The 11,888-nt window shown below is 22.3% G+C and overlaps 2 protein-coding genes across 4 annotated transcripts; one reads left to right on the top strand and one right to left on the bottom strand.

Moving 5' to 3' along the window:
* Positions 1 to 115: 115 nt before the first annotated feature.
* LOC112591448 (TOX high mobility group box family member 4-like) lies at positions 116 to 3,081 on the top strand. The gene is made up of 4 exons (XM_025335270.1): positions 116 to 491; positions 572 to 674; positions 2,692 to 2,824; positions 2,887 to 3,081. The coding sequence occupies exons 1-4, from the start codon at positions 468 to 470 to the stop codon at positions 3,017 to 3,019; spliced, it is 393 nt and encodes a 130-aa protein (XP_025191055.1). The 5' UTR covers positions 116 to 467; the 3' UTR covers positions 3,020 to 3,081.
* A 2,477-nt stretch (positions 3,082 to 5,558) lies between these two features.
* LOC112591447 lies at positions 5,559 to 11,680 on the bottom strand. 3 transcript variants are annotated; one of them, XM_025335266.1, is made up of 3 exons: positions 11,289 to 11,680; positions 7,918 to 9,359; positions 5,559 to 6,446 (listed from the first exon to the last, which is right to left on the bottom strand). In XM_025335266.1, the coding sequence occupies exons 2-3, from the start codon at positions 9,214 to 9,216 to the stop codon at positions 5,634 to 5,636; spliced, it is 2,112 nt and encodes a 703-aa protein (XP_025191051.1). In that variant the 5' UTR covers positions 9,217 to 9,359; positions 11,289 to 11,680; the 3' UTR covers positions 5,559 to 5,633. The 3 variants fall into 3 exon arrangements, with proteins under 3 accessions (XP_025191051.1, XP_025191052.1, XP_025191054.1); XM_025335267.1 differs by having other exon boundaries at positions 11,309 to 11,680; XM_025335269.1 differs by having other exon boundaries at positions 11,412 to 11,680.
* Positions 11,681 to 11,888: the final 208 nt, after the last annotated feature.

The raw sequence follows: 11,888 nt of genomic DNA, 5'->3' as shown, positions 1-11,888 counted from the left end.
CGACAAATTTTTAGCTATGTGTTTACTCCATAGAATTATACACATATGTCTAGAATATTGTGTCTAAACAAGCTCATATTTGTGATAAGTGATAACGATTAAAGTCCCGCGTAGCATTATCGATTTATGGCGACCCACGAGAATAAAATTTACTGTTTTATATAGTATTTACTTACCGGCTACTGGTTACATTAATTATTCAGTGAATCAAATGCCATCATTAAATTGTGCCATTGCTACCCTTATAGTCTATACACAAATCAAAGTATTGCGTACAACGCAATCTCAAAAAAATATACTGTAAACATTAAATCACTTTTTAATATCTATAACTGTTGCCTGTTTGTCTGTTAGTTATTATTTCCAAGTCATAACTCTCAACGTTAAGTCTTTTACAATTTATTATCAAACCCCGGGCAACGAGACATATTCATACTTTAGTTAAGTTGTGATTGTAATTACTAGACATGTCCTCCATAGTAAATGCGGAGGTTAGAGTTTGTAAATAAGACATCTCTACCCACAGATACCTGGACTTGAATTAACTATAATTTTCTGTTATTTAATTTAGCAAACAAGTGCTACTGATGAATCTGCAATCAACACTAACGTTGATGAAAATGATGCTGATATTGATGCAAGTGAAAGTATATCAACAACAACAGGAAATACAGGTAAAAGTTCAAGTTAAATGCTTTTTTGGTATAAGTTATCATTTTTATGCTACCTTATCAATTTAAAATATTTTCTATTTACTAGAAATTTAAAACATTATTTTTAAATAACAGTCTTAACTTTTAAGTTGTTTGTTGTTTTAAAATTAGTTTGTGTACTTAACAGTAAAATATTTTATTATCAATTTGAAACTATTTAAATCAAATGTTTTGAGTAAATAGATGTATTTTATAATTTTTTTTTCTTTAAGTTTATATAACTAAATAATTAATATTAAAAATTGAAAAAAGGTGGATAAATTGGTCTTGCTGTGTTGTACAGTAAGTGTTGAGAGTGTCACTGTTACTAATATGCTACACTTGAATTCAATAATATATTATTATATAATATGAAAAACCACTCGGAGTGGAAACGATAGCTTATTTCATAAGCATACTACATGATAATATATTTTTTGTTAGTAAAATTAATCATTTTACTGTTATTACTATTGTAGGTTGATTTCACTTTTTTCAAGAATATTACATATATTATCATAGTAATTAATAACATAGATATTTATCATACTTGCAGACCCAGCAAACATTGTTTTGAAAGTGGTTCAGACTGTTAAGAGTATTGTCATCAGAACACAATGTGTATGTTAAGTTTCTGCAAATATACCTATATAGTTGCAGTTCATAAAAAAAAAAAAACAAACAAAAACAAAAAGCACTTTAATTTTTCAATTATCCATTATCCTGAATTTTCCATTTTTCTTTTTGTAAAACCTTATTTAGACTTAAAAATATTTAAAAAAAAAAAAAATTAGTTCTATTAATTTATCTGTTTTCTAGTTATGTGTTTACCAACAAACACCATTTAATTTATATGTTTATAAAAAATTATATTATTGTTATTAATTTATAAGTCAAATAATAGACAATTATTTTGGTCTTGTGACTGTCTGTTATATATAGGTTTCACTGTAGAACTTAAGTATAATAGTCACTAGTCAGTAATTTTTTTCTGAATAATACTTTTAATTCCAAACAAATTATAAATGTATTTACTAACAAATGGACTTATGCCATTTGGATAACCATGTTTATTAGATTATCAGGGGTCTGGACTATCGAAGCTCTACTGTATTTTGAAAATGTTATTGTATATAGTAAAATTTATAATGTACATAAAAATTCAAATCTTCTCTAATAATGTTTTTGAATTGTTACGAAATAATTATTCAAATTAAAATCTATTGTTAAATGTAATTTTGTTTCAATATCTATAAAAAAATATACTAGCATTCATACTCAATTTTGTGTGAATATATATATATGTATGTATGTATTTGAAACAACAGCAATAAAAAATAAATACATGAACTAAAATTTAGATTACTTACTAGAATGTTATTATTAATTTGTATTTATATTAATTTCATAGAGCTTTCTTATTCTAATTTCATTAAGCTTAGTATCTAATATTCTTTTTTTAAATTATATAATAGGTAAATTCACTGAAATAATAAACATGACGGAGTTAAATAAATTGTTAAGATAATTTTTTTTCTGATCAAATGTTTTTATTATATTGCTTAATATAAATTTTAAATATAAATCTAGTTTTAATAATGGTAAATTTTTTTTAGATATTTTTGGTTTAAGTTTAAACTATTCATAAGTAACCATGTGTTAAACTTTAAATCTTAACTAAAAATTTAAGATTTTATAATTTTTTTTTTAGTTTTTTGTCTAATATTGTAGATCAAATTTTTTTGCTCATATTGTTTAAATTTTTAATAATTCATCAAGAGTTGGAAATATTTAATTATTAGTTATTTTCGAATAAAATAATATTTAATTTAATTTAGTAGTATTAAATATAAACTATATATATATGTATATATAGTTATATAACTGTTATCTATTAGTTATACAATGTATTATTCATAAAAAAAAATATTCTTTATCAAACATAAAAATTGTATTTAAAATCTTATAATTTCTTTTATAAATTAATTTTTTCTTATAGGAGTTTCTTCTACAACTCCTGAAATTAAAACACAAGATATATGCATAGCAGAAGGATGCAATAATGCAGCTATTCAACATCCCGAGTGGGATAATGAATATTGTAGTGTTAGTTGCACTTACAAGCATTGCAAGTAAGTATATATAATCTCATTTTAATAATATACATTTTAATAAACTGTAATATATTTTATAGAGCTACATTTATAGCTTGGCTAGAAAACAATAAAACAGCAAAAGCAAAACCAGTATCAGTACTTGTGTTTCAAGAAAATTCAGTTGTCAAACAAGAAAATGAAGAACTAGAAACATGTTCAACGACTTCATAAAATGAAGTTGCATTTCTTCATTGATATAACATTTTTTGTAAATAAAACAATTATTTATACCATTTTGCATTATTATTGATTAAAATTCAGTATTTAGGATATTTATTTTATGTAATTCTTAAACATATTATCTGCCTACATTTATATTAAAACAAAATAGTTATATGAACCTCAGTATTAAATTTATTTTTTATTTTTTTATATTGCATGTTATAATATAATTACTGATTATTCTGATAAGACATTTTTCTACAATTAACCTCATCTTAATATTTAAAAGACAAATTTTTTATTTGATTGTTTATAAAACACCAATGGTTGTTCAATTTACTCAGACCTTACATGAATTATAGAAATTTTCCTAATTTCACTGCTTAATACACTATATCAATCATTTCCATAAACAAGATTTATTCCAAAACCTTAATTAATATTTAATATTTAGTTATAATTTTAAAAACAAAATGTATGTGTTCATATAGAATATTTTTCAATTATTTTAATTGATACATGCTACAGTGAAAACTGTCTAAAGCGGAATCGCATGGGACCAACAAAAAATTCCGCTTTAAGCAGTTTTCCGCTTTATTCAATAAAACGGAAAAATTCCGGATTATTCAATTCAAACGAATAAGAAATATCAAAGAATATTTCTCAATTTATTGTTTTAAATACATAATATAATTCATTAAAATTCATTAAATTTGATCTGTTGATATTTTTCATTTAATGAAAGATACTTATATTTTGGCATTTTAATATATTTAATGCGATGAACGGAAGATATAATAAAATTAAAAGTGTACGTACGACTGTTGGTGTAAAGCTGTTTCACAGTTACAAAGAAGAAATTTTGTCGTTCCGTTTCCGCGTGATGAAGGTTCTGTTTTATTGAAGTTGAGCGTCTATATAAAACTATAAGAACGTGCCAGGACCATAGAAAAATTCCGTATTGGATAGTTTTCCGTTTTATTCAGGGTCCGCTTTAGACAGTTTTCACTGTATTAATTTAGGTTCATATTACTATCTATAAATATAATATAATGGGCGTCTCCAGGAGTGGGCAAGCGAAGCACCTGCCCCCCCCCATAGAATTTTAAATTTATTTCCTAATAGTAATAATTTAATGTAATAATGACAAAACATAATAATGTATTAAAATGTATAAAAAAAATTTCATTTATTTTTTTAAATTAATTTTGCCCCTATCCCTCCCTAGAAAAATGTCTGGGAACGCCCATGTATAATATACATTAAATATTTTATTTTTAAAATTCTTTAAATATATTAATAAGTATAAACTAACAATAGATAACACAAATTTAGGTCAATAAACTTGTTTTTTAAAAATGCTGGTCACTTTAACCAGAGATTCCATGTCTGTATTTTCTTAGACTGTACTTATTGATTATATTGATATTCTACATATAAAATAGTAAATAAAAATTAAGAAAATAAGGAATTTTTAATCCCTAGCGGCCATTAAACAACTATATAAATATATTTTTTTAATTTTTGCCAAATAAAATATAATATACTAATAGAATATAAATTAAATAATTTAGTTTAATTAAAGTAAAAATAAATTCTAATTTTAATTAACAAACTGATGCATCCTTATATCAAATAAATTGAAAGACATTTTTGAAATTATATTTTTCTATTATGAGTAAAAATAAAATACAAATGATGATTTTTGGCAGCAAATTTAATTAAAATTAATGTATTACCCACAAAAAGTAAATTAATAATAAGAATTATACTTGTATTGTGATACTAATTATATTATATATTTTTTTAAATATTTACCTAGTATTTAAAATAATTTTATATCTATTCTTAATGAAAACTAATTAAGTAATATTTAAAAAAATAATCGTTTACATTATTTAAAATTTTCAAAAGTATTACTAAAATAATATATTTTATAAATATATTTTTATTTTTTTATTTTTATTGAAACAATATTACAATTTATTAAAGGAAGTTCATTAGAGTTAATTCCCCCTTACAAACATAAAATATAATTAATATTTGAGTGAATATCCAGATTTAAAATAAGAATCTGTGTTTGTGCATTGATATCACAAACTTATAAAAGTATTATTTTTGCGTATCTGTAGTTGGAATTTTGTAATATATTGAACTCTTTTTTTGTCAAGTTTCAAGGAAAACAAAAAGAAATACAAGATATCGAGAAAAAATCAAGATGTTGTTTTCATTGTTTTTTACTGTACATTTTTTTTATTTTTACTATGATAAGAGTTATATTTAAATGTTATAGGTTAAAAAAAAAGTTATAAATTTTGTATCAAACTATTAGGAGTAAAACACTATTAAAATATATAATGGTAGTTTTAAGAGGATTTACTGATAGTTCAAGATATAACTAAATTTAAAATATCAGAATTTGATATAAAAAAGAATCTACTGAATTATAAATACAAATAATGTTCTGACGTTTAAATTATATGATTAGTTAATCTTACTCTAATAACAAAAAATACTATTTTGAATACATTATATAAATATACGAGTATATTTTTATTGGACAGAGATAATGTAAGCAAATATATTTTCTTGAAAATTGAATCATAATTATAATTTATTCATCTCAATTGGGGTAGTCTGAGTAGTTTTCTTCATTCATTGCATTGTCAATATCTGAATTATTTAAGATAGGAATATTTTGCGACGATGAACAGTTGCCATAAACAGATTCGTGATCAAAATTTGTATTGAATTCATCAATAACTTTTTGGAAAGACGCTTGATCTAATCCAATAGATTTAACAAAATTAGGAGTAACTGTATTAGAGGTCGAAGTAGATTGGATTTTTACTTTATCAATATTCATTTTGCTTTCAGTTGTATCAAAAATATTGTCGGGCTGAAGTACATCAAGAAGTTTTTTATTTTTCAGATGATTAATACTTTTTTCATTCTGTTGTTTACATAAATTATTAGTACTTAAAAATGAATTTTTAGTTGTAAATGAATCAAATTTACAGTTTGAGGGTTTTGTTAACATATGTGAACATTTCAAGAGATCGTTAAGTTGTAAATCAGTATTCGAACATTTTGTAAAGTACATTTTCCTATTATGAACATCAACTGTATCAGTTTCAATATATTCTATATTTATGTTATCAACATTGCCATATTTAGAATGATTAATTTGAGTACTTGTGGACGCTTTTTCTTTTATACTTTTTTTTGTAACATTAATTTTACTCGTTGATTGTTCTCCAACAGAGAATTTTTGAGTGTCATATTTATTGTTAATTGGAGGAGTTAATAATGAACTTTTAACAAACTGATCAATTGTTAATTGAAAATGCTCACATTCCTTCAGTAAGTTATTACGCTTACCAAATACATCATTTTTATGTTTGATCAATTCTACCACACCATCTTTCATACCCATCTGAAACACACCAACAATTTAGAAATTAGTAATTTAGTATTTTTAATCCAAACAGTTAGTTATTATTAAAGAATATATCATTACCTATAAAATCAATGATATGGGAAATTAACTTAAATTATTTCATTTCTAAACATAAACATTTTTGATTTCTTTGCTGATAAGTAAACTTTCAAAGAACATAGTTATGTTCATAGAAACTAATATTTCATTTAAATATTAAAGGAGAAAATTTTAATTTTATATATTTATTTACAAGGTATAACAAAAATGAAATGGTGAGTATTATTTGCAAATCTTTACTATTTTGTATGAACTACAAATTAATAAAACTTGTATATAGCTAAGTATTGCTTCACAGTTATGTTCAGAATTCTTTATAAGAAAATGCAGTCATTTAATTTCCAGGTCCAGTATTTAATATTTGAAATATTTATCTATATACTCATACAAAATTAAAACTACGCACAAAGTCTACTAATTTTAAATTTTTTTATGGAAAATATGCTTAAATATAAAACTGTTTTATAATAAAAAATATTACTTAATTCAATTCATAAATAGTATTTTTATGATATCAATATTGATATTATATTAGATTTGATAAAAATAAATAACAATAATTAATTTACTCTTTTCTTAAAACTAATTGTTATTTTTAAAATATTAAAATATTTAATTACATTTTTAGTATTTACTGACATAATATTTTAGTAAAACAGTCAAATAATAACAAATTAAATAGATAAAACAGTTGGAAGGAATAATAATAATCCAATCATAAAGTTATTATTGTTTACACAATAAGTTGTTAACACTATATACAATATATAAGTTGTAAATAATAGGTAATTATCAGAGTTGTGATTTTGATGACTTTTGCATTTTTTTTTTTTTTAAGTGCTTTACAATTCTAACAAAAAACAAAATTTTTTTTGTTATATAACAATTTAAAATTTATAATTTTTATTTTGTATTTTAAGATTATTTTTACAAATTGTACATTAATTTTGTCTATTTGAACGTATTTTTGTTTATTTTAGCTTTTTTTAATATGTATTGTATCAGTAATTCTAATTACCTACTTTAGTCCATTGATATTAAAAAATTAATAAAATTAATTGTCAACTCAAATTTGAATATATTTGTTTAATTTACTTCTTAAAATAAATTTTTATTTATTTTGTGTAAGTATAAAAAATTAATGAATAATAATTATTTTAAAATAACATTTTTTTCGTTCATTTAAGTATATCTTTTGGTCATTTTTAAATTCATTTTTTAGAGTTTTTAATTAATTTTTGCATTTTTGTGTATTTTTTAGGTCAATAAAATCCAAGTTTTATTTAAATAATAAAAAATAAAATAATAATTAAATAAATATCGATTCATAAATCATAGGTATTATCAAGTTTAGTCATTGAAAATGTGTATCTTAATAAAGTATAATTAAATAATGTAAATAAATTACCTCTTGAAAACTATTCAGAATTGGATCAATATTGCTTGGATAAGAACTTTTTGATTGCATATCTAAATTGTTTTTCATAATATTTGCAAATTTTTTTATGTAATTGATTGCTTCATCTCTTAGAAGGTATAAAGTGTCTTTTGAAGTAAAATCAAATCCAACATGAGAGAGCAATGCTGCTAGGCTGACTAAGATTTTATCCCCGTCCTTGTGTTGAATATTATCACAATTTGATTCAGTAATATCTTCAGGAAATGGGTTACATTCATCTGTAATTATTTGTCGCCCGTGTTTCATTTCAGGGATTATCATTAATTCTTTACATTCATTTAACATCGTCAAGTCATCAGGTGTTTTTGAAACTTGTTCTGTTAAGAGTTTCATTTTTTTAAGATGTAATTTAAGTTCAATATTGTACATAATATCTGGATTAATAATTATTCTGTCTTCTACAAAACATTCAGAATTTTTTTGAACTTCATTGTTATCTTCTAATTTTACATTTTCTAATACATATTGAAGAAGATTGAGCTTAATTAATTTTTTTTTTTCTAATGATTCATTAGTATGATTACCCTTAACTAATGACAATATTTCAACATTATCAACATCTTCTTTTGTTTCGATCATCTCATTAGAACTTGACATTGGTTCAGAATTATCATAAGAAATTTTTTCAAAATAACTAAATAAAAGATCTTCTTTGTGGAAATTATATTCTGAATGTTCATTTGATGTTTCAGGCAAAGAAGACATATAAGAAATACATGACGGACTAGATGGACTAGATATGTTATTTGAATAAAGAGAACAAGAAAAACTGTCTGTACAATGTGAATCAGAGAAACTAGGTAAAATTATATTAGTATCGTCACAGCTTAAATTGAAGTTCTCAGTTTGTTTAGAAATTAATTTAAAATATTGTTCAGGTTCTAATTCATGGCTGGAAAAATTATTCAATTCTGGTATGATTTTAGTTTCACTTGTATCTTCAAATAATGGGTCACTTTTTAACTCTTGTAATTTTATCACATTAGCACAGCTTACATATTCATTTAAATTTCTTAATTTCGAACCTAATACTATATTACTATTATTTTTATCAAAATTATTATCTTCATTAATTTCTCGTGGTTCATCTATAGTATTATAACATTCTGTTAATTCATTTAATTTGACAAGTGACTCTTGTTTTTCTTCTTTACTTTTTATATCTTTTTCATTTTGATGTTCCATTTCAACATCAGCTTTATCATTTGATGCATTATCGTGAACTATTTCCATAGTATTTTGTTCCATTTTAGTATTAAAATTTATTCGTGTTGGCCTAAAATATAGTTATAATTTAATCTAATCCATTTCCAGTTTGAATATTCATGATTATATACTATAGTGAATCTCGGTGTATTTGCATTTGCATTTGTATTTAACCATTAGTTTTCCTAAAAAACACAATTATAATAATAATTTAGAATAATAAAATAAAATCATAGTCAAGTATTTAAATTACGAAAATATGAAATTTATTACCCTTAAATATATAATAATTAGGTTTATGAACTATTGAGTACTTAACTTTTTTTTAATTTCTAAAGAGAATTGCACTAATATACTTAATATAATTTTGGAGTATTTAATTTGTATATTAATAAATAGATAATCGATTTGTATAATTAATGATTTATACGACTCATATCCTTAATTTAAGTTTTGTTTCTTATATATTTCAGGTTTTATTAATTAGAAAATATGATTTTTGTGTTTTTAAAAAATGTTACAGTGAATTAACCTTAGTATTTTAACAAAAAAATTATAAAAGTTTATCATAAACTTTAAAAGAAACTATTCAGAAAACTAAAAAAAATATGATTTTTAGTTAACATTCAAATTTATGATAAAAACTAAAATAATTTATTTTATACATTAAACTTTGTTTACATATTGTAGATTACAGGTATACAGAAAAATACAAGAAAAATATAATTAATAATGAATTCAGGAGTAATTTTTAATTGCTATTTTATTTTAATATTAAACTTAATTTTTTTTGTGTGTATGTAACTCGATCAGAAAAAATGTTGAAGAAAATAAATCCCAACTTTAAATGATATATCTGTTAGTATTGAATCTAGTTGGTAGTTTGGGAGATCATAAGTAAAGCATAGATTTCTATGCAATTACACATTTCTTTCTTATCACTTTTTTAGATTTTTGTCTGTTATCTTTTTAAATCATAATAATTTGAATCAATTTTTTTGCATATTTCTGCACATTTAATGGTTAATGCATATTTTTACAAATGAAAAGTAATGCATATTAAAGCAAAAAATATGGAATTCATTACATTGCCGTACGGAAAAATGTATCAAAGTTAAAGCGAATCACATTGAATAACTTTTCATACTTAAACAATGAATAATGATCGTTATTTTGTTTTTATACAAAAACATTATAATAGTAGACTTAAAACTTTTTGTATATTATGAATTTTACTTAATGCAATTTTCAAAATATGTTAATTAATTTTAAGTTATTACCTAATTATATAATGATAAATCTATTTACATTGTTTTATGTTAAGATAGTATTTACTCAAAAGCTAATAAAAATAATATAATGAATGCAACATTTTTCTACATTGCATGTCAAAATATACAATATGAAATGTATTTAGTGATATAGGCTGACAGACTGTCTCATAATATGTTTTCATATACATTGATATATCATTGAATTTAAATTTAACACATTCATTACAGTGATCCACTCAACACCTACTATAAAACAGACTAGTAATTTACTCGTTAATCTTTTTATTTATTTAATTAAATATTCTGAAAAAAAAAAACAAAAAAACTATCCTAAATCTTAACATTAAATTATTTGAATATGTACTTAACTTAAAAAACAATAGGTACATCATTCATTATTTTGTTTTTATAGTCATATAACATAAAAGAGTTATTTATTTATAATATATTTTCAGATACATGCCAATAATTAAATATTAATACTTAATAATACTTTTTACTTGGAAAGATAATATTCTTTTATTACATAATTTACCATGTATAATTTTTACGAGTATAAATAGCTATTTTACGAAACTTAAGGTTTTCAAATGATTTATTTTAATTTCTAATAATAAGTTTATGATAGACATATTTATTATTTTAGTAAAACATTTGCTCATTTCATCTAGAGTCTATAATAATTCTGACTTCTGAGTACATTATACATGTTAATGTCATAACACTCATAACTCATAAATCATAATACATATAAAATAATAAATTCATTATACATTTATTTATATTTCAATTAAACTTGAAATGGAATTTTATTAAATAATTAATATATAAGTATATTACCTTTGTAGTGTGCAAATTACATTTTAAGTTTTAATGATGTCTTGTAGTCCACACCATGAAGTTATCTTATTATTTGTATATTATACATTGTAAAGTAACTATAAGATTAATATTACGACTTACAAGTATCATTACAGATTATAATACCATAACAATCAAAAAATAATATGAAGTTGGTTGACTGTTGATCATCTTATATTTTTCGAAGTTAACACTCGATATACTAATTGGCTATTCACTCTATTAAAGATAGGTACGTTGTAATATTAAAAAAATTCATGTGATAATGAAGTAATCAAATTCTGACTGATTCGAAACATCTGGTTGAAGTAAACAATAACCAAATTAAAAAATTAAAATTAAAAAGCGGTTTGTAGTTTGTATAAGAACCGTAAAAATTAAATAATAGATAATGGATAATGTTATAATTTTATAAAATTCATTATCATTTATTATCTATCCTTATCACAAAACACTTTAGAATCTCTAACTTTTGTTCGAAAATCATTTTATTCTAAGAAATATTTGTTCCACAATCTATTGATGCCACTATTGTAGTAATGTAGTCTCTTCTCTCTAAACAGATCACCATTAAAGTAT

Source organism: Melanaphis sacchari, unplaced genomic scaffold (assembly GCF_002803265.2).
Source record: "Melanaphis sacchari strain LSU unplaced genomic scaffold, SCAv2.0 Contig134_pilon_pilon, whole genome shotgun sequence".
NCBI classification, from domain to species: Eukaryota; Metazoa; Arthropoda; class Insecta; order Hemiptera; family Aphididae; genus Melanaphis; species Melanaphis sacchari.
This window is presented reverse-complemented; position numbering and strand designations above follow the sequence as displayed.

Coding starts and splice junctions, on each gene's coding strand:
- LOC112591447 (XM_025335266.1), bottom strand. CDS start 9,216: ATGGAACAAAATACTATGGAAATAGTTCACGATAATGCATCAAATGAT. Junction 6,447..7,917: donor TTCTGAATAGTTTTCAAGAG/GTAATTTATTTA, acceptor GGTGTGTTTCAG/ATGGGTATGAAAGATGGTGT.
- LOC112591448 (XM_025335270.1), top strand. CDS start 468: ATGTCCTCCATAGTAAATGCGGAG. Junction 492..571: donor CCTCCATAGTAAATGCGGAG/GTTAGAGTTTGT, acceptor TATTTAATTTAG/CAAACAAGTGCTACTGATGA. Junction 675..2,691: donor AACAACAACAGGAAATACAG/GTAAAAGTTCAA, acceptor TTTTTCTTATAG/GAGTTTCTTCTACAACTCCT.